Source organism: Branchiostoma lanceolatum, chromosome 3, assembly GCF_035083965.1.
Source record: "Branchiostoma lanceolatum isolate klBraLanc5 chromosome 3, klBraLanc5.hap2, whole genome shotgun sequence".
NCBI lineage: Eukaryota > Metazoa > Chordata > Leptocardii > Amphioxiformes > Branchiostomatidae > Branchiostoma > Branchiostoma lanceolatum.
In genome coordinates this window covers 29,971,386-29,989,545 of record NC_089724.1, presented here as the reverse complement: position 1 = coordinate 29,989,545, position 18,160 = coordinate 29,971,386, and the positions used below count along the sequence as shown (strand labels likewise).

The 18,160-nt window shown below is 41.8% G+C and overlaps 2 protein-coding genes across 4 annotated transcripts in view; one reads left to right on the top strand and one right to left on the bottom strand.

Moving 5' to 3' along the window:
• Positions 1-3: 3 nt before the first annotated feature.
• Positions 4-6,152, top strand: LOC136431349 (uncharacterized). Of its 3 annotated transcripts, none has more exons than XM_066422676.1 (6): positions 4-145; positions 930-1,031; positions 1,810-2,105; positions 2,366-2,477; positions 3,660-3,792; positions 3,870-3,948. In XM_066422676.1, the coding sequence occupies exons 2-6, from the start codon at positions 935-937 to the stop codon at positions 3,904-3,906; spliced, it is 675 nt and encodes a 224-aa protein (XP_066278773.1). In that variant the 5' UTR covers positions 4-145; positions 930-934; the 3' UTR covers positions 3,907-3,948. The 3 variants fall into 3 exon arrangements, with proteins under 3 accessions (XP_066278773.1, XP_066278771.1, XP_066278770.1); XM_066422673.1 differs by lacking the exon at positions 3,660-3,792 and adding an exon at positions 5,798-6,152 and having other exon boundaries at positions 10-145; positions 3,903-4,052; XM_066422674.1 differs by lacking the exon at positions 3,870-3,948 and having other exon boundaries at positions 3,660-3,850.
• A 1,116-nt stretch (positions 6,153-7,268) lies between these two features.
• The window catches only part of LOC136431348 (probable JmjC domain-containing histone demethylation protein 2C), a 72,147-nt gene continuing 61,255 nt past the window's right edge, over positions 7,269-18,160 (bottom strand). Inside the window, exons 14-28 of the mRNA XM_066422672.1 lie at positions 17,542-17,746; positions 16,546-16,646; positions 16,120-16,236; positions 15,626-15,781; positions 15,175-15,270; positions 14,351-14,466; positions 13,146-14,012; positions 12,458-12,629; positions 11,475-11,568; positions 10,745-10,875; positions 10,339-10,470; positions 9,894-10,033; positions 9,519-9,695; positions 9,153-9,287; positions 7,269-8,914 (exon numbers count right to left, since the gene is read on the bottom strand). Of these exons, the coding sequence (XP_066278769.1) occupies positions 8,816-8,914; positions 9,153-9,287; positions 9,519-9,695; positions 9,894-10,033; positions 10,339-10,470; positions 10,745-10,875; positions 11,475-11,568; positions 12,458-12,629; positions 13,146-14,012; positions 14,351-14,466; positions 15,175-15,270; positions 15,626-15,781; positions 16,120-16,236; positions 16,546-16,646; positions 17,542-17,746 (2,738 nt within the window). The 3' untranslated portion in view covers positions 7,269-8,815. The remainder of the gene's footprint in view (positions 8,915-9,152; positions 9,288-9,518; positions 9,696-9,893; positions 10,034-10,338; positions 10,471-10,744; positions 10,876-11,474; positions 11,569-12,457; positions 12,630-13,145; positions 14,013-14,350; positions 14,467-15,174; positions 15,271-15,625; positions 15,782-16,119; positions 16,237-16,545; positions 16,647-17,541; positions 17,747-18,160) is intronic.

The following is an 18,160-nucleotide window of genomic DNA, read 5'->3' as shown; positions in this document are numbered from 1 at the left end:
CCCGTGATTGGTGGAACCTCTCCGGCGCGTCTCTTGAACCGCAAACGACTCCATTCTGCCAGAATCTGTGCCGAGAGCTGCCAGGAATATTTTCTGGTCTGCACTTGTTTTGTTCGGCGTTAGAAAGGTGAAGACACGTTGTAAGGTGAGATATGTTTCCAGAGAATGCTTGGGCCTGAAAGGTTTTATCATGGAACACTCTACTCCCAATTATATTGCTGAAATGCACACACATTTGACGAAGAAATGTACGGAAACACATAACGTTATCTATACAAGTCCGTGGCGTGTGTGTATCCCAGTTTCCTTGTTCGGACTACGGACTGTGTCATTTTCTTGCTAAGTTATATATTCCGTCACGTAAAAAAATTTATGAACCAACAGATATTGATATTTCCAAGCATGCTGTATTCAGGTAAGACGGGGAACTGAACGGTTCGGTTGCTCCACATAAATTATGGGTTTGTCGGTCAGCCCCCCTCCCTCCATCCATACTAAGTAATGGATTATTAAGATTTATCTCGTAATCTTATGAGTAGAGTAGAGTAGATTCTTTCGGCCAGGTAGGAAGGTTATGTATAAATAAGCCGTGTTTTGCCACTTACTAGGCTTATTAGGGTAAATATACTAGGTCCATGCACACAGCTGTCATTTGTATTTCAAAATATACCTTGATACCTTCATATATACTTTTATATATACTCATATAGTTGGTTACCAATCTAGGCAGCAGGGAAAAGTTAAGACTGATGTGTCCAAATTTCATGTATCAAAACCTGACCACATCCTGGCAACTAGCGATGGAGCAAAGTGAGTTCGAGCCCACGAAGAAGCCTTCAATATTCACCTAACTTTGTGCATTGTTTTCATTCTGAGGATTTCTTTTTTATATAGGAAACAGAAACTGAGGAAGTTCTTCTTTGTTTCAGGAGCTATGGCGTCCAGAATCATGGAGAAGGAAAACTTGACCCTGCTCGGAGGCCATGGTGTGGCCGCTAGGAACAGACTCCCATCCAAATCAAGCACAGCTGGTCAGATCAACATGCAGCACTTTGTTTAACGTTACTATCATAGTGTGCATGCATAGTTTGTTTGTGTTGAGTTGAATCATTAAAATTGCTCAATGATTTACCTCCATAACAACAATTACTTCTCCCCACGCCACTAAGCGACCTACATACCAAGAATAGTGAAAGTCTGATATTCCCTTCTCCAATTATCCTCTTTGTGGAAAATTATGACCAAAATGCCACTGCAATTCCCTAAGGGGCACAAACTTATGTCACTTCTTTCCCGGCACAAGAGCTATCTACTGCCCAAAAATAGCATGTCCAGAACATGATATATCAAAACCGAAAATTCTGCTGCAGTACCTAGGGACCCAAAATCTAACCATTTCCAGTTTTTGTCACATCCTATCATCACACCAAATATGAAACCAATCCATCCAGCCGTTCTTAAGTTATCTTGTTGACCAACACACAAACACTACTGAAAATATAACCTCCATGACGTATCATGGAGTTAATGAACTCTATTCCTCCCCACAAGATTTAAGACTGCACAGGGCAAATAATATGTCTTTTACTTGTCGAATACTTCAAATAGCATGTCTAACAAAAAGTGTTTACTTTCATGTGGTGTGAAAAGGTCTGTATTACTAGTATGTCCAATTCCGGTAAATAGTAATCATTCATTAATTAAAACTTAAAAGTACAGTACTTGTGAAAGGAAAAACTCTATTATATTGGAAATATGTAGATATTGAAACCAAAGAGAAATCACAACTTTTATCTGTTTCACTTCCAGTCGCACCAAAAGCATTCCAGGCCAACAATGCCCCAGCTCGCCTGTTCACGCCCAGACGAGCGCTCGGCGACATCAACAAGGTTCCCCACCAAAAGCCCTCACAGACGCCGGCTACCGACAAAAAACCTGGCCTTTCCATGAAGACTCCGAACATACCCAAACGCCTGGCAGTCAGAAACGTGGAGAATGCCACGGTCAGAAAGTCCTCTCTTAGCAAAACTCCAGGGTTAAAGAAGCCCCTCCAGAAGACAGGACTGAGACAAACTATCAGCAGCATGAGTATGACACCAGCTCAGGTGGGTCTGTTTTCTTGGTGTATAACATGAAATTCAAAGCACTGATTTTTTTAAATCGGTGGGCCGTGTTGGCTTGATAAAAGCACAACACAAAACGGCAACGGTATGTGATTGTAGTACATGTTGGTCAAATTTCTTCATATCTTATTTAGTTATCACCTACCAATTTATACACAATAACACAGTAAGTTTCATTTGTGTTCGTATCATGTTACAATTATCTGATATTTGAAGTTATTAAATACTTTTTGTGTGTTCAGATCAAAAGGAGAGGGCCCAAGGAAGCTGAGGTCAAGGTTCACACCGACAGAAGTCCTTTAGACCCAAATAACCTTCCTGAGATGGAGACTATGCACATTCATCAGGACAATGGTGAGTATATTTATGTGTGTGTGTGTGTGTGTGTGTACTGATGTGATTTCACAACTCCAATTAACTTAAATTTAAGTACACACACAATTCAGTGGTTTGTGTCCGCCTTTCCACAATTGGCATTTGAATGCAGGTAAATGATGGATATTTTACATTTGTGACATGTAAGTTATGCAAAAGTGGGCATTTTAAGTCATTATGCAGAATAAGGTGATGTCCATAGTTAATGATATTGCGTGGCAATACTTTAGGGTCATTGAAGTCTAGCTGTGTATTTGTTGATTTCTGCAGATGACTCCAGATGACTTGCTGCGGATGAAAGACCCTCCATGATTGTAGTTGTGTACATGTTGTATTTGTTGATTTCTCCAGATGACTACAGTGTTCTTGCTGCGGATGAAAGACCCTCCATGATTGTAGTTGTGTACATGTTGTATTTGTTGATTTCTCCAGATGACTACAGTGTTCTTGCTGCGGATGAAAGACCCTCCATGATTGTAGTTGTGTACATGTTGTATTTGTTGATTTCTCCAGATGACTACAGTGTTCTTGCTGCGGATGAAAGACCCTCCATGATTGTAGTTGTGTACATGTTGTATTTGTTGATTTCTCCAGATGACTACAGTGTTCTTGCTGCGGATGAAAGACCCTCCATGATTGTAGTTGTGTACATGTTGTATTTGTTGATTTCTCCAGATGACTACAGTGTTCTTGCTGCGGATGAAAGACCCTCCATGATTGTAGTTGTGTACATGTTGTATTTGTTGATTTCTCCAGATGACTACAGTGTTTTTGCTGCGGATGAAAGACCCTCCATGATTGTAGTTGTGTACATGTTGTATTTGTTGATTTCTCCAGATGACTACAGTGTTCTTGCTGCGGATGAAAGACCCTCCATGATTGTAGTTGTGTACATGTTGTATTTGTTGATTTCTCCAGATGACTACAGTGTTTTTGCTGCGGATGAAAGACCCTCCATGATTGTAGTTGTGTACATGTTGTATTTGTTGATTTCTCCAGATGACTACAGTGTTCTTGCTGCGGATGAAAGACCCTCCATGATTGTAGTTGTGTACATGTTGTATTTGTTGATTTCTCCAGATGACTACAGTGTTTTTGCTGCGGATGAAAGACCCTCCATGATTGTAGTTGTGTACATGTTGTATTTGTTGATTTCTCCAGATGACTACAGTGTTTTTGCTGCGGATGAAAGACCCTCCATCATTGTAGTTGTGTACATGTTGTATTTGTTGATTTCTGCAGATGACTACAGTGTTTTTGCTGCGGATGAAAGACCCTCCATCATTGTAGTTGTGTACATGTTGTATTTGTTGATTTCTGCAGATGACTCCAGATGACTTGCTGCGGATGAAAGACCCTCCATGATTGTAGTTGTGTACATGTTGTATTTGTTGATTTCTCCAGATGACTACAGTGTTCTTGCTGCGGATGAAAGACCCTCCATCATTGTAGGGAACTTCCTGAGGAACGTGTCCATTCCCTTCATGGCCAGCTCGACCTATGAACCCTTCAAAGAGAGGAAGTTTGAGTATGAAGAAGTCAGAAGACCAAGTTGTGAGAATCATCCCACTTTCATAGTACATTCCTACTGTCGTATATATAGAATACAACACAGGGTATTCCGTATCGCCCGAGGTACCAGCCCTCCCATGGGTCGAATTGCCCGACGGCCGTAGACTAATCTGACCCGCGGGAGGGCTGGGACCGAGTGATGCGGAATACACTGTGTTGTATTTTATCTACGTCATACCCACCTCGAAAAAAATTGTAACAGCCGCAATTCCAATGACCGAATCCAGTATTCGAATTTTCGACAGTGGCGCATTCGGCGCACTCAAAATACATTCTAAATATTCTATGGAAGCCCGTGTGATACAAGTAGAACCCCGTGTGATACGGAAAATTATTACACGGTCCGGAACACCAGTATCGAACGTTTTCGCGGCCCAGGTATGTGATAAATGTATTATATTAAGGAAAAGACTGAAAAAGGTCAAGGAAATATGTTCATGGTGACTATTGTGGATGATTTTTTTCAAATTCCAGTTAAACAGGACTTGACTCCATGTTCACCTCTGTGAAAGTGTTGTTTTCAGTGTGTATGTCCGTTTGTGTTTCTGCATAATTTTGCCAGCCTAACTTAGAAGCCATGGATGGATTGTGATATTTGGTAAGTGGGGTAGGTCTTGCAGCGGCATCTGTTTTGATATCATTGGTCCTAAAAATGCTATGGTCTTGATGTCAGACATACGTGAGTACAGGTTTGGACCCAATAGCAACTAATTTTGGAACCGCAGGGGTGTTTTTGTTGAAATCTTTCAAAGAGGATAACTCCAGAAAGGGATGGAAGATTTTCATGATTTTGGATGGGTAGGTTAGCTAAGGCCCAATTTACACTTGTTCAATAAAACTGTAGTACTACACATGGTAGTCTACTACTGTAGTAGACTTCAGATTCATGTCCACTTTACACTCAACACAGAAGCCTAGCAGGACACCCCACTGTTCCTGATTGTCACGAAACTGTAGTGACCTATTGTGACCTTTGAAAAATCGCGGGAGGGAATTTCAGCATGTTTCTTATTTGTGAAAAGGTAGGGGTTTTATCTGATGCAAAATACAAAGGAAAAGGGCATGGCAGCTCGGTTTTACTGAGAAAACTTGAGAATGACCGCAGATGACCCGAAATGGAACACGCGATCAGTTCGAATCACGTCAGATCGAACATGGTTGTTGGCTTCTAAGTGAAGTCTACTTCCACTGTACTACAGTTTCGCTTTACACCCAGTTCGAAGTCGCGCAGAACCTCCGCCGAAGTGTAGTACTACTACCCCCGAGGTTGTAGTAGACTTCTGCAGTAGTTTTCTTTTTACACCCAGAAAAAAGCTGTAGTCTACTACAGTAGTAGACTACCATGTGTAGTACTACAGTTAAAAGGACAAGTGTAAATTGGGCCTTAGGCAGAATTTGATACAAATTAGGATATAAGTTGCATAATCCATGAGGAATTGTATAATTCCAGTGTTTGCTATGATAGGACTACTACTACTAGTACTTCTTCATGCTAGGACAATGTTGCTCAGGGCATTGACAGGAAGTTAGCTTTATTAGAAGTTAGCAATATATTACGGCATCCATTTGGTCCAAAAAATCATTTAGACTTCTTCCATGCCCAGCATTCAATATTCAGTACAATTTCAGTTCATTGATGAGAAAACGGCAAGTCAAAGGGCCAATTTTGCCAGGGTACTAAACCTTAAGCTGAAGGATTGTGAACACCAGTACGTTATCATTCATAGGTGATGACCCGCTGGACTTGAACCTGAACCTGCCTGACCTCTGCACTGACCTTGGACCTGTTGACCTCCCTGACCTGGTGGATTTTGAACCCCTCTTCATCTCTTCACCTGACATCGTTTAAGCCATTAGACTTCCTTGTCATCGATACAGTATAGGGAATCACAGTGCCTTTTTTAGCTCATGTAATGTAAATGATGTTGATGTAAGTAGATGTCTAACCTAGTAGTTAGGTCCCAAATTTGTAAAAGCATTGGCTGACTTTATTTCTAATACTAATAGCATCTTCGATGTCTTGCAATACTGTTTTTATATGTTGTTACTTGTCAGTTGAGACAATAAAATTCTGTTTTCATAGCCTTTTTGTCTGTGTCTGACAAGTTTATTACTGTCTATAATTATTACTTTCTAATCATGTGCTCCTTGACCATGCCCTATCATTAGTTTATGTAGCCTGAGTACCAGCCTTTTTAGCTTCCGTTGACCTGTAGCAACGGGCTGAAAGTACCAGATGACCTGCGTTGCCCCCGTATCCACATAGAATTTTCAGGACACTCCTTTTCGCGGGACAAAGTCAAAATACTAGATTCGAGCCAGATTTCTTTCCAATGCGAGTGAAAGAAGCAGTGTACATCTGAGCCGCCATTTGGCCGCCATTGAACAGAGACGAGGGGTGACAGGTTATCTGGCACTTACGACCCATTTCTGCAATCATGTGTGTCCAACATAACGTCCCTGAAGGCTGAATTTGCAGTAGACGGGTCCATTCTTTGCTTACTTCTTTCGTCAAGTCCTTCCATTCTCGAGTCATCCCATTCCGTCAGCCAATAATGTGGGTAAGTCCCAATGTCATAGTTGTTTGCACTATAAGGACGCTTGATACGCCCTTAACTTTCCAAATAGTAGGAATTTCAAACTACAATATCTTAGCATATTTTTATTCAAGTCACCATCGCTTGACATAATTTCATTTATTGTGACCCATCAGCTTGATAACCATATAATGCGAACTTTTCATTCATACACAAAATCATGAGAATCTTTTCTTCATTTATCTCTGCAAATTATGACATTTTGAATTACCAATGAGATAAATCTATAATGCGCCACTCAAAAAGGTTAATGTTAACAACATTATGTATGAGGTCGTGGGACTCTTTGGTAGTGTCGAGTTACCCGTATGACCATTGATACGACACTTGATGTACATTTACTTCTCAAGGCTTTTAACTGAACTGTATGTTCGAAAAATGGCGGTTTTAGTCCACTTCCCTTCACATCCCAACAACTGGATTTCCGCTTTTCAAAAAGTACAATGTAAACAGTGGACCACAGCATGATATCCCGTCGAAAGGACTGAGACCCTTTTCAAATCAGGCCAGCAACAACAGCAGCTGGGACGAGAACTCCTGCCCTTCTGGTGAAGAGGAAGGCTTACCCTATGACAAACAATATCCAACAAGAATAAGACAGTTGTCGTGTACAAACCAAAATTTTTTAATAGGGGACAATGTCTTGATTTCAACAGTATATTCTAAAAGCCTAGCAATGTCATGCTTAACATTTTTTTCTCCAATAAAATAGGTAGACGCCTTCTCAAAGTCACAAAGGAGCAAGTGTACATACATCAGAACCTGTCTTCTCATGTATAAAAATATTCCTATACACAACTTTATGTACAAGGAGGGAAGCATTTGACGCTTCAAAGAATTCTGCTGAGATGTGAGTTTATCTGGGTTAAGGCTAGCTTTAAGCTAAGAGGAAATATTTGCTCCTTCCCCAAACCTTTTCATGACAAAAGTGACAAAAAGCTGTCCTATCAAAGCCATATCCAGCTAGCTTGCGGAAAACTAGTACAAAAAAAAAATCAAAGGCACGATTTTCATTAGTTCCACATCACATTAAAATTGTATCCAATAACGTGATACTTGTTAGTACACGTTGTGTGCCTATATCAACCACCTTACTACTGTATTTCAAAGTCAAAATTATTTTCTCTGGTACTTTATACAAATCAACTATACTATATCAATTGGTAGACAATGTGGTAGAAAGAGTTAACTTCTTAGTTGTGGAAAACACACGTTACACAATGCATCTTCAAATTTTCTAATGCAGTGTTTGTTCCCTTATTACAAATACACACAATCTTTGACATAACAATACCACATCACGCAAGCACCAACATACGCGACTGGATATCATACAACACAGTAGATTGCCTGGGATAACCAATAGTACAACATATTAAGTTCAAGCACGGAACAACAATCCAAGTCCAAAAAACACCATCCTGTCCAACAGTCTCACCACTACATTTAAGTACATTTTGTGTCCACATCAACACACAGATGCAACGGTGGTAGCTATTTACATGAGCAAGATGAAAAATAATTGACACAAAATCACAATCCTACTATAAAGTCATTCATACTTCATGGATAAAGTCTTTGATTCTGTACATCCTGAGTTGGAGCTTAACATTTGGCAGCAGCATTCTAAGAATTCTATATAGCTCTCAAAGTACACACAGTATTGTCTGCTTGCCTGCCTTTGCTATTCCTTCTTTATTCTACCTCACACCCACCCATATGAGCCAGCTTTATCAAATATAATACAACATTGAACTATCCATTAACTGTTTCATGATGATGCAGCATTTTTCACCCCATCGCTACTTCATTCAGTAACCCAAACAAACTTTGTGGATGGCATTGTAATATCTAGTAAAAGGTACAATTTCCATACTCACCCTTTAACTAAATTTGGAAGGGAATACAAAAAGCCTCATTGAGATCAGTTACTAGTTATCTTCTAGCAGGTAAAATCTTGCTAAAATCAACCGACATGGTTGAAAAGGGATCAACTTCCTTGATTGTTCAGTTAATAGGAGAGTACTTTATGTACCGTTCCTTTGCTTTTATCATAACACGAACAAATCTGTTGCATACATCTGCCTCCATCAACTTGAAGCTTGGAATCCTCAAGTTCCACCAGTTTGGGGGCAAAGCCAGCAGGTCTCATAGTGATGCAGACAGACTTTCCAGAGGAACATTCTCTTCATAGTACTTCAGGCAGCTCACAGAATCCTTGATGGCATGGTAAATGATGTTCTTGATCTGATTGAACAAAAAGAAAAATCAAAGGGAACTTGTTAAAACTTCATCAGTGTCAACTTGCATGAAATTCAACCATACACTTGTTAAAAGTATTTTAGAACCCTCCAGAAGACCAATCTAAGGGCCCAAAAATCTGGGCATTTTATACATGAAAACAACTCTTCTTTTAAATTAACATTCATTGTTACGTTGGTGTCAAACAAGCTGTGACAGAAGAAAGGAAGGACTGTCCCCCCACCTGCAGCTTGTCCTCGTGGTTGGTGTGTGTGTCGGACAGCTTGCGGAACTCCTGTGTCAGGCGGAAGCAGTGGCTGACGTGTTCTGGGGACACAAAGTCCTCTGCCACTTTGATGCAGCTGTGCAGATTCCTCACCTAGCAATAAAGGCACCAAGGATCATTGTGAGCAGAGGACTCATACATCACTAAGCACTTTGTGCTTCCTGTACAATGCTTGTTAAATACATGTGTCTGAATATAAAGACACCAACCAAGGACATAATGTTACGTTCAAATATTTAGTCATTGTCAATGTAATTCTACGTTTATTATTGTGATCAGTGCCTTCACCAGAAGACGAACTACATGAAAGTACATTGTATTTACCTGATGGGGTGCCCCGCCCGGTATGAAGACAGCGTCCCCCAGACACTGCACGATGGTCCAGCCCTCCACGCCGTGCTCCTGGTACAGACGCTTCCTCAGGACACTGTCCAGATACCAGCTCTGGTCGTGGATGGGGTCGTGGTCCTCGGGGGAATCCTCGCCCTGCTCTTCACCAACCTGACAGGTGCAAACACGTGCAACGTCAGACACATGTTGGGCACCACATTAATGAACCAAATCCACATTGTATAGTTTTGGTAGTCTTCCTTAGTTCCAGGTAAAGGCACAGGAGAATACACCCACGTTAATGTCAGGTTGCTTCTTCATCGGGTCAGCAAAATGCATTCTATGATCAGCACACATCGCTATCCTTACCTTAATCAGGAAGTCACGAATCTTCTGAGCGTCCTTGGCACAGAAGATATGCCAGAGTGCTCCGGGTTTCTCCGCTGTCTCCCGTACCCGCCGCCTCATGATGTCATCACAGTCTGCGTCGTCTATTGCCCTCAGAGCTTCTGTAAGACATAGAAACAAAAGAAAATTGTTTTTCACAATATTCTGCAGAAAACACATCCACAGAGAGCGGGGCACTGTCACGTCAAGAACAGAATCATAACAAACCAGTTGTAAACATGGACCAAACCTGTCCCTCCATCAAAAGTAGACCAGTCAATAAGTGAGATTTCGTCAAAATTTTGCATTTATACATTTTTGTTCAGCATTTTTTCCAATGTTTTTATCAAGGTGGAAGGGGCCATGTTTATTGTTTCCTGAGTTACAATATCTCATCATGTGATTCTTGGAGATTTGTGTGTCTTACCTCTCTCGTAATCAATGCTGCTGTTCCCCTCATCATCAGTGTTGGGGATTCCCACATACACCATCACATTGACTGCATCAGAGATGTCCAGATGGAGGTTGGTGGTGCCTTCACTAGGATGTGCGGCTGAACCTGAGGGAGAGAGTATGGTGGTGATTCATCGGAGACAGACCAGGGGACAGGCACTGGTGCAGGAGAAAGTCACCACCTCAACTTTAGCTGCATCTGCATTCTTTGTTTTGCATTTTACAGGTGTTAAAAAACGTTCTGTGGTAAACTCATGTATAAGTGTGCACTTAACACATTGAACATACCAGAAATACAATTTTACCTGCACTAACCTGCACATGCAGGTGCTATTTCAAGCCCTGCAGACTAAATATCTCACATCATATTCTGTATTTACCATAGGCATTGTACATCTTGGGTCCGAGGTCAGGTCTGACAAAGAACTCAGGAAGTCTGGAGGCCAGGTTGAGTTTGCCTGTTCTACATGTGTACTCTGGTAGTGGGAGGGCCTGCATCAAGTCCTGGAATCTGTAAAAGAGGAAAACATGAGTACAAGTGCTGACATTTTAGCAGTGTTTGGTCAACTCAGTGTAGTATTGTTTTGCAAAGTTCAGTTTAGGTTAGTGTAAGACCAATTTCTGGCAAGGTTTACTTTGGTTTAGTGTAACGTTGCAGTAACAGTTTAAAGTGTGGATAAGTGTGAAGTCTTGTACAGTGACAACATGCAGTGTTTGGTGATCAGAACCAGTGCAATGTGGAAAACTTCTCCAGCGAAAATCTGAGACTTGAAGAGTCGCCACGGCCAATGAGGGACAGGGAACAATATGCAATCCCAATCATGTATGGTTCGGTACTCCGTAGCTTTTCTCCTCAAAATGATGCTTTTAGACCAATGTCCTGATTCTACATTATGCAAAACAACACTGACTGTGACTAAAGAATGTCATGGAAAACATATATTTTTGCAGGACTGCAAAATGTAGTCATTACTGCTCAGCTGGTACTAAGCAGGACATCCAGAAGAACAGCAGGACAGACAGGTTCAGTTTCTTCTCCATGCATTGCTGCCATGATGACAAAATGACAAGCTCATGATATGATTCTACTGAAGTAGACAAAGCACATACCTCCTTGGTAGCATTTCGCTGAAGTCCTCGCCTGGAGGCCAGTCTTTCAGCTTCAGCAGCATGGTGTCATCAGTCTCCTCATCCTTCAGACGTTCTGCAGAGAGACACAAACAGCAGGGTCACACATGGGGAATCTCTGTGTGATGGAGGACTAGCAGAGATGCTGGCCAGCATGGCTGAGGACAAGTCATTACATCTGTACAATACTGGGCCCTTCATGGTTAATTGGTAATTCTTGCTGGACTGATATATGCAATTTGCACTTGACATTGTACAATTGCCTAACTTTTGGAAGTACCCTGTCTATCCCGTGTTACAGTCCCTTCCTTTGTGTGGCAAACCGACACGGACCTGGACTGATATCAATTCTGGGGTTTGGTTAAAAAAATTGGTTAATACAGATAGTCGTTTAGTCAATGACTAATTTTCCTAAGCTTATGTAATGAATAAATCCGTCAAGAAACAACACCACTTTTATGGGTTTCGCATGAAATCTAATTTTCAGTTACAATATCAATGTACATGCTGAACCCTGTCCCAAACATATGATATAAATGTACTACTAAACAGGATCAGGTCCAACTACAGGTTGAACCTGAACTGGACCCAAATGTTCTGTTCTGGTACCCACAGCACAGTTCAACGGCGTCAAAAGTGCTCAGGAAACACGGCTGTCCCAGGGTGCCATATGGGGCACCCAGAACAGCTGTTTTTTTATGGTCTGCACATTGATATGACCCAAACGGTTGACTATACTCGGTCAGGAAATAGTTCAACAACCATAGTTTACGATCTTTTGATTTCCATGAACTAATAAAGTATAGAGCATAAGAAAAAACGGATGAATAAAAAACCCAAACTATCAACTTTTCTGCTTGAGTCTTATATATAAATGTGGAGACCATAAAAAAACATCTATTATAATAAATTGATGCTAAAATCATGTCTAGCACCAGTGGTACATGTAGAGAAAATCCACTCACTGGGGACGTCCTCAAAGCCGTCCCAGAACTTCTTCATGGGGATGTTAGGGATGACGTTCCCGTTGCGACAGTTGACCAGGTCGTTCTCCAGCTCACCAAACTCCCGGCTGAAGGCCTCGGGGCGCCAGATGTTGGAGTTCAGGTACTTGTTGACTCCAGACACTAGGACAGGCTGGGATGGAAAAAACAGAATCACATTGAGACAATAAAATTCATTTTACAAGATGACTGGTGTTAGGATCCCTTGTTCATCTGGGGCATCATCACATTTTGTCTGTATGTAATTGGCTACATTTTAGTTTCATGATTCATACAGAAGTATGCAATGGAATACCATGACATTTACACCTCTATTGTTTCAGTCAGTAACCCCCCCTGGCACCAAGTTTCCATTCTTTTGGGAGGGAAACTTTCCAATACTTGAACAGAAACCCTGCTTTTAATTGTCATGTGCCTCTCACGTCACATCAACATAATAATGACTGTGACTTGTACATCTTTTAAGAATAATTCATTCTGTAATTTTATTGTATAGGTAGTGTTTATGAAAGTAAAGCTTGCACGGTCAGTTCCTGCTGCAGGGCTGATTTGTTCTATGTTTGATCAATAAACCAGTCACTACTAACTATACATTCAAATCATATGTAAGGCCTAAAATGTCTGCAAAAGAAGAGAATATCTGGCTCACCATGCCCCTCTTCCACTGCTCCTGGAACAGCTTCAGGTTGTTGGAGTTCTTGGGATCATGTAGCCTGAGGAGTCGGCCCTCGCACAGCCAGGAGTGGGGCACGTCCGGGAACCACACGCTCGTCTCCGTCAGGGTGTGCCTCGGAACAGGCTCGTTCACGGAGGGTAACAGCGCGTCGTACACCGGGGTCTGATGCATGGATGTGCCTTTCTTTGCATTTGGAGAGTGGATCATCGGGATACTCTGTTCGACCACCGTAGAGATGATCTCGTCAAGCGTACTGGTAATGAGACGACTTCTCTTCTGACCACCGACAGGCACAAAGGCATTTGCCTTTTTCCCCAAGTCACAGCTCTCCGCCTTCTGAGTCAGCAGTTCCCGCAGGGTCTTACATCCGATAGCCTCGTTGCTAAGCTCCTTGGTGTCCTTAACTGTGCCATCTGATTCTCTATGTAAAGGAGATTTGCTTGTCCTGTCAGCAGAGGAATCATCTTCTGTACTTTTGGAATTCTGGAATGCCTTAGTAGATGCTTTATCCAGGGAGGTACTGAAGTCTACCTCCATGTCCCCTTCTCTAGACTCCCCAGCAGTCAATTTGCGCTGCATGTTGGCCACATCTGCTAGGGTCTGGAGGCCGAATGCAGGGGCAGCCGGTGCAGATGGTTTGTCTGTCTCCTGTGCAGGACGAGACCTTGATGTAGAGGAGAGGTCACTGTCCTTGTCACTGTCCTGGGACACGAGTGATCGTTGATTGTCCTTGGCTCCGTGAAGCGTTGAAGACGGCAGGCTGCTGCTTAAGCCACTGTCCAAATCTCTCTCCCGCCTGTCTCTTCTAGCGTCCATCTCAAGGGCTGCATTCCACAGTAGCTGCACATGTGACATATAGTTAGTACACAAGCTCAACAGTGTTTAAAAATCCACTTTGAAGTCCTCTAAGTCTGTGAACAACATTGTCAAGAAACATAGACCTCAACTGATTTCACCTTCTGCCATTTCACTATGATAGATGGACATGCATGTATTTTCAGCAGATTTCCACAAAAGGAAGCACTCTCTACAGAGAAGCACGACAAACAGTTGTACCCCTACTGTCAGCACTGAGATGTATGGAATTGTTATTCATCTTCATCTCATACTATTTTTAAGTCCAAAGCCAGTACAAACATATCTAGTATGATAGAAGAGAGTCCATGTACATGTCGTACCTGTGAGATGCCATTCTGCCCAGCTGATGACCTCTTCCTCCCCAGACAGAGGCAGTTGGACCTCATGCTCCATTTGTCTCGGATTTCGTGAATAAGCTCACGGAGATCGTCAAGAGCTGTGGAACAAGGAGGAAGAATTTCGTGAATAAGCTCACGGAGATCATCAAGAGCTGTGGAACAAGGAGGAAGAAACTTTCTTTGAAAACCAACAGTCATTAAAACCTGAAAGTATGGTGTGCATCTTTATCTGTGGTTGCATGTAGTGCACAAGTTCTGGTTGGACTGGTAACGTGTTAGAGCAAACAGTCTAGACTTGATACTGAAGTATAGTCTCCTATGTGAGCATAGAGTCTCATATGCTATTTTGATTCGAAAGAAAGCATACACTCAACTTCAGTTTCAGGTAAAACAAGTGATTTTGAAAAGAGCTGACATTTTGACCAGGTTTGTGTGTGAAAGGTTTTCTCCAGTTATTGAAGTAAAATCTTCCCAAGAAAGCCACTCTAGCCTATGGCTGTTGAGTCTGTGAGATGTCATTTTGGACAAGGGGTGTTTTTACAGAGGAAGGCAGATTGGATGAGAGAGCAATTTTGAAGTTGCGGCGCCTTCAATATTACATATAAGAATGCCGTACAGTCCTCATTACGGTCTCATCATCCAGCACCAAACGCTGAATTTGACCTCCTGCTGCAGTCTGCCCCCAAAACTAGAAGTGCACTGTGTGTTGTAAATAAGTTGTGCCAAACAAATTCGTCACACAATTTTTGAACATTGATACAATCATCTACTACAGAACAGATATAAACATAACAGCCATGTCTCACCAGTGCCTGGGATGATCTGTGTCAGCATGAGGTTCTCAGGCATGTGATGCTGGTGTTTGATACACTCTAGCCACGGGTCTTCATCATCCAGTTCTTCTACATGGTGGAAATAAAATCTATCAATCCATGTTTACATTTCACAATGTGACAATGAGCCTATAACAGAGTACAGCATCAGTCGCGTCGGGGTGACATGCCCTTGAGGCTTCCAGTTCAAACACTACTTCAGACTCCTTTAGTCACTGATGGATGCAAATAAGCTGTCTGAAACATCTGACTCTTATCCAGTTTATCTTCTATTTCGTTCTGTACAACTTCAATATTTTAACTAACCATTCACATTTTTACCTTCTAGCAAAAACTACGTTATCAACACTTTCCCACATGCTTACAACAGATCACAGCTCTAATACCCTATGAAGAGAAAGTCTGCTGGAAGTTTCTGCCTTACCGTCTGTGAGAGGAGTGTTCTTCCTGGCCCTGAAACAGTCCAGACACACCACAAAGCCACACTTCTCACACACCCAGTGGATGTTGAAGAGGGTTGTGTCGCACTGATCACACAACTCACGCACGCCCGTCACCGCCCTTTTCCACGCAGGTTTGGCTAAAATAAAAGTACAGCAATGGTTTATTCATAATTCATTCATAAATATAACAGCCTTTGCAGCAACGGGGATGGGGTGTTGTGTCTCTTGATAAACTAAGTTGGTAATCCATCTTCACTGGTTGGCATCATGGACAAGGATCGGCTACTTAGACCCCTGTTGTGAAACTCCCCTGTGCAGCACTTGTCCTACATGTACATGTAATACAGGCACTTGCTATGAGCAGTACATACACATAATGCAAAATTTTCATTAAAACTTTTCAGTTAGGCACTTCACTATTACAGCAGTATAGCCATAACAATGGCTTCTTCCACTAGCAAAAGCCGAGACATACCTTCCTTCACACCCCAGTTCTTTGCCACCTGCTCTGAGGTGACCAGCTCACAGAACTTGTCCCCGACCAGAGTGATTATGTACTTAGCCTCATCTGCCCGTAACGCTGGCTCCGCATCTGAACACACGGAATACAACAAGGTCCAAGATTGAAGCATTTCTGCATCAGTATGCATTTATCACACAAAACATAATCAGGTCAACTAAAACTATCAGATGTTGTTAAGGAAGTGTCTTTATTGATTTGTCTTGAAGGGAACAGGGAGATGTTCTCCTTGATAACAGAAGTGTAGGTAGCATTCTGCCAGGTGAATTTAATAACCATAAATATTTGTCCTCTCCTGAGTTGAGAGAATATAAATGTTCGGTTTGCAGAATCTTACATTCTCTATCTGACCTAAGAACAAATGTTTACATGATGTTGTACCTTTCCAGTGTGGAATCCAAAGGTCCATGTCACCCTTCTCGCAATCGTCTGGGTCACAGAACCCTCCAACCATGAGAAACCCCTTCTGGCTGTATTTCAACCTACAATAATCAAACAGATGGGCATCAGTCAATATCTATTAACATCCTGAAAACCCCATTTCCATACATCTCCGTACTGACAGTAGTTTGTCTTGCTCCTTTGTAGAGAGTGCTTCCTTTTGCAGAAATTTGCTGAAAATACATGCATCAGAGTGAAATGGCAGAAGTGGAAATCAGTTAACGTCATATGTAACTTCGGACTTTTTTGTACACATCCAAAGTTAAGAGTGATGTCATCCTAACTTCAGCCGGTGGACCGGGAGGGTGAACTGAAATAGAACCAAGTAACTCCTAATATGTAATTCACCATGTTGTTTTGGTCTGGCAGTATGATTTGTAAATTGTAGATCATATTAAGTAAAGTTAGAGATGATTGACACCATCTAAAGCTCCAGTCAGATGTGTATGGCTGGGGAGTGGGGGTGACTTAAGTTAAGTTTGCAGCAAAAATGACTTTGAAAGCCATTGAAATACGACAACAATTCCAGTTCCTAGCGGGATCGCGGTGATATTAGACACTATTGAGCATTTCCAACCATTAAAGAGAGGAGGTGGGTCATGGAAAAAGAGTTTCTGTTGTGGGGGAGGGCTGTGGTTCTAACTTTTTTCCCCCAGAATACACTCCATTATGGCAGTGAACTGACTAGGTGTCATGTCCTTCCACTGAAGTAATGGGTTCAGGCCTTAGTAGACCAGTACCAACCAAAATATGGGTTTTGCAGTTTTACTCAATAAATAAGATACTTCAGAAGAGGGTTCTGGCATTATGATACCATGTTGCTGAATAGTTAACGTCTTTTAAGGGATATCAACAAAATATTGATTAAGGCAATAGAGACATTATTGACTATGATTACAAACAAATATTGCATCTATATACAAATAAGCCGCTAACCTTCTAAAAGCATAGAAGCGACAGAAGATGTTCATGCCCTTCTTTATCTTCTGTGCAGCCGACATGCGGCACTCGCGACACTTCATGAGTTTGGGGGTGACGTCTGAGCAGGGTCCGTCCTGCGTGAAGGAGAGCCCCAGCTTCATCAGCCTGGTCTTGCTGTGCTTCTGATGGGCCTGAGACATGGTCAGGAGGCACGCCACCTCTGCAACAGTCACATAAACAGTCACATTACAGATGGAGAACTTCAGACTTTGGCTCTGAAAAAAGGCTTGTTTCCTTGCTTTTATCCTATGGAGTTATAAGGCAAAACGTAACCTTGGACTGAATTAGTAAATACAAGTATATCTGAATATATGATGTCGAAACAGTTTATCAAATACTGGTGAATCACAACAAAATCTGATCGATTGAGACCATTTTTCCCTTCATATTTCAAGACGCTTTGGAAGTTACTGTAACAAGCCTTAATAGCCTATAATCTACTTTAATCTTCTCCACCAAAACCATGTTGGCAGACTTCTATGACTTCCACGTTTACATAATTTATGCATGGTGATGTTCACCATTAACTAACTTACATATCTCACAAGTATGAAATCACATCATTTAAGGTTCT

Coding starts and splice junctions, on each gene's coding strand:
- LOC136431349 (XM_066422673.1), top strand. CDS start 935: ATGGCGTCCAGAATCATGGAGAAGGAAAACTTGACCCTGCTCGGAGGC. Junction 1,032..1,809: donor ATCCAAATCAAGCACAGCTG/GTCAGATCAACA, acceptor TTTCACTTCCAG/TCGCACCAAAAGCATTCCAG. Junction 2,478..3,902: donor GCACATTCATCAGGACAATG/GTGAGTATATTT, acceptor TGATTTCTCCAG/ATGACTACAGTGTTCTTGCT.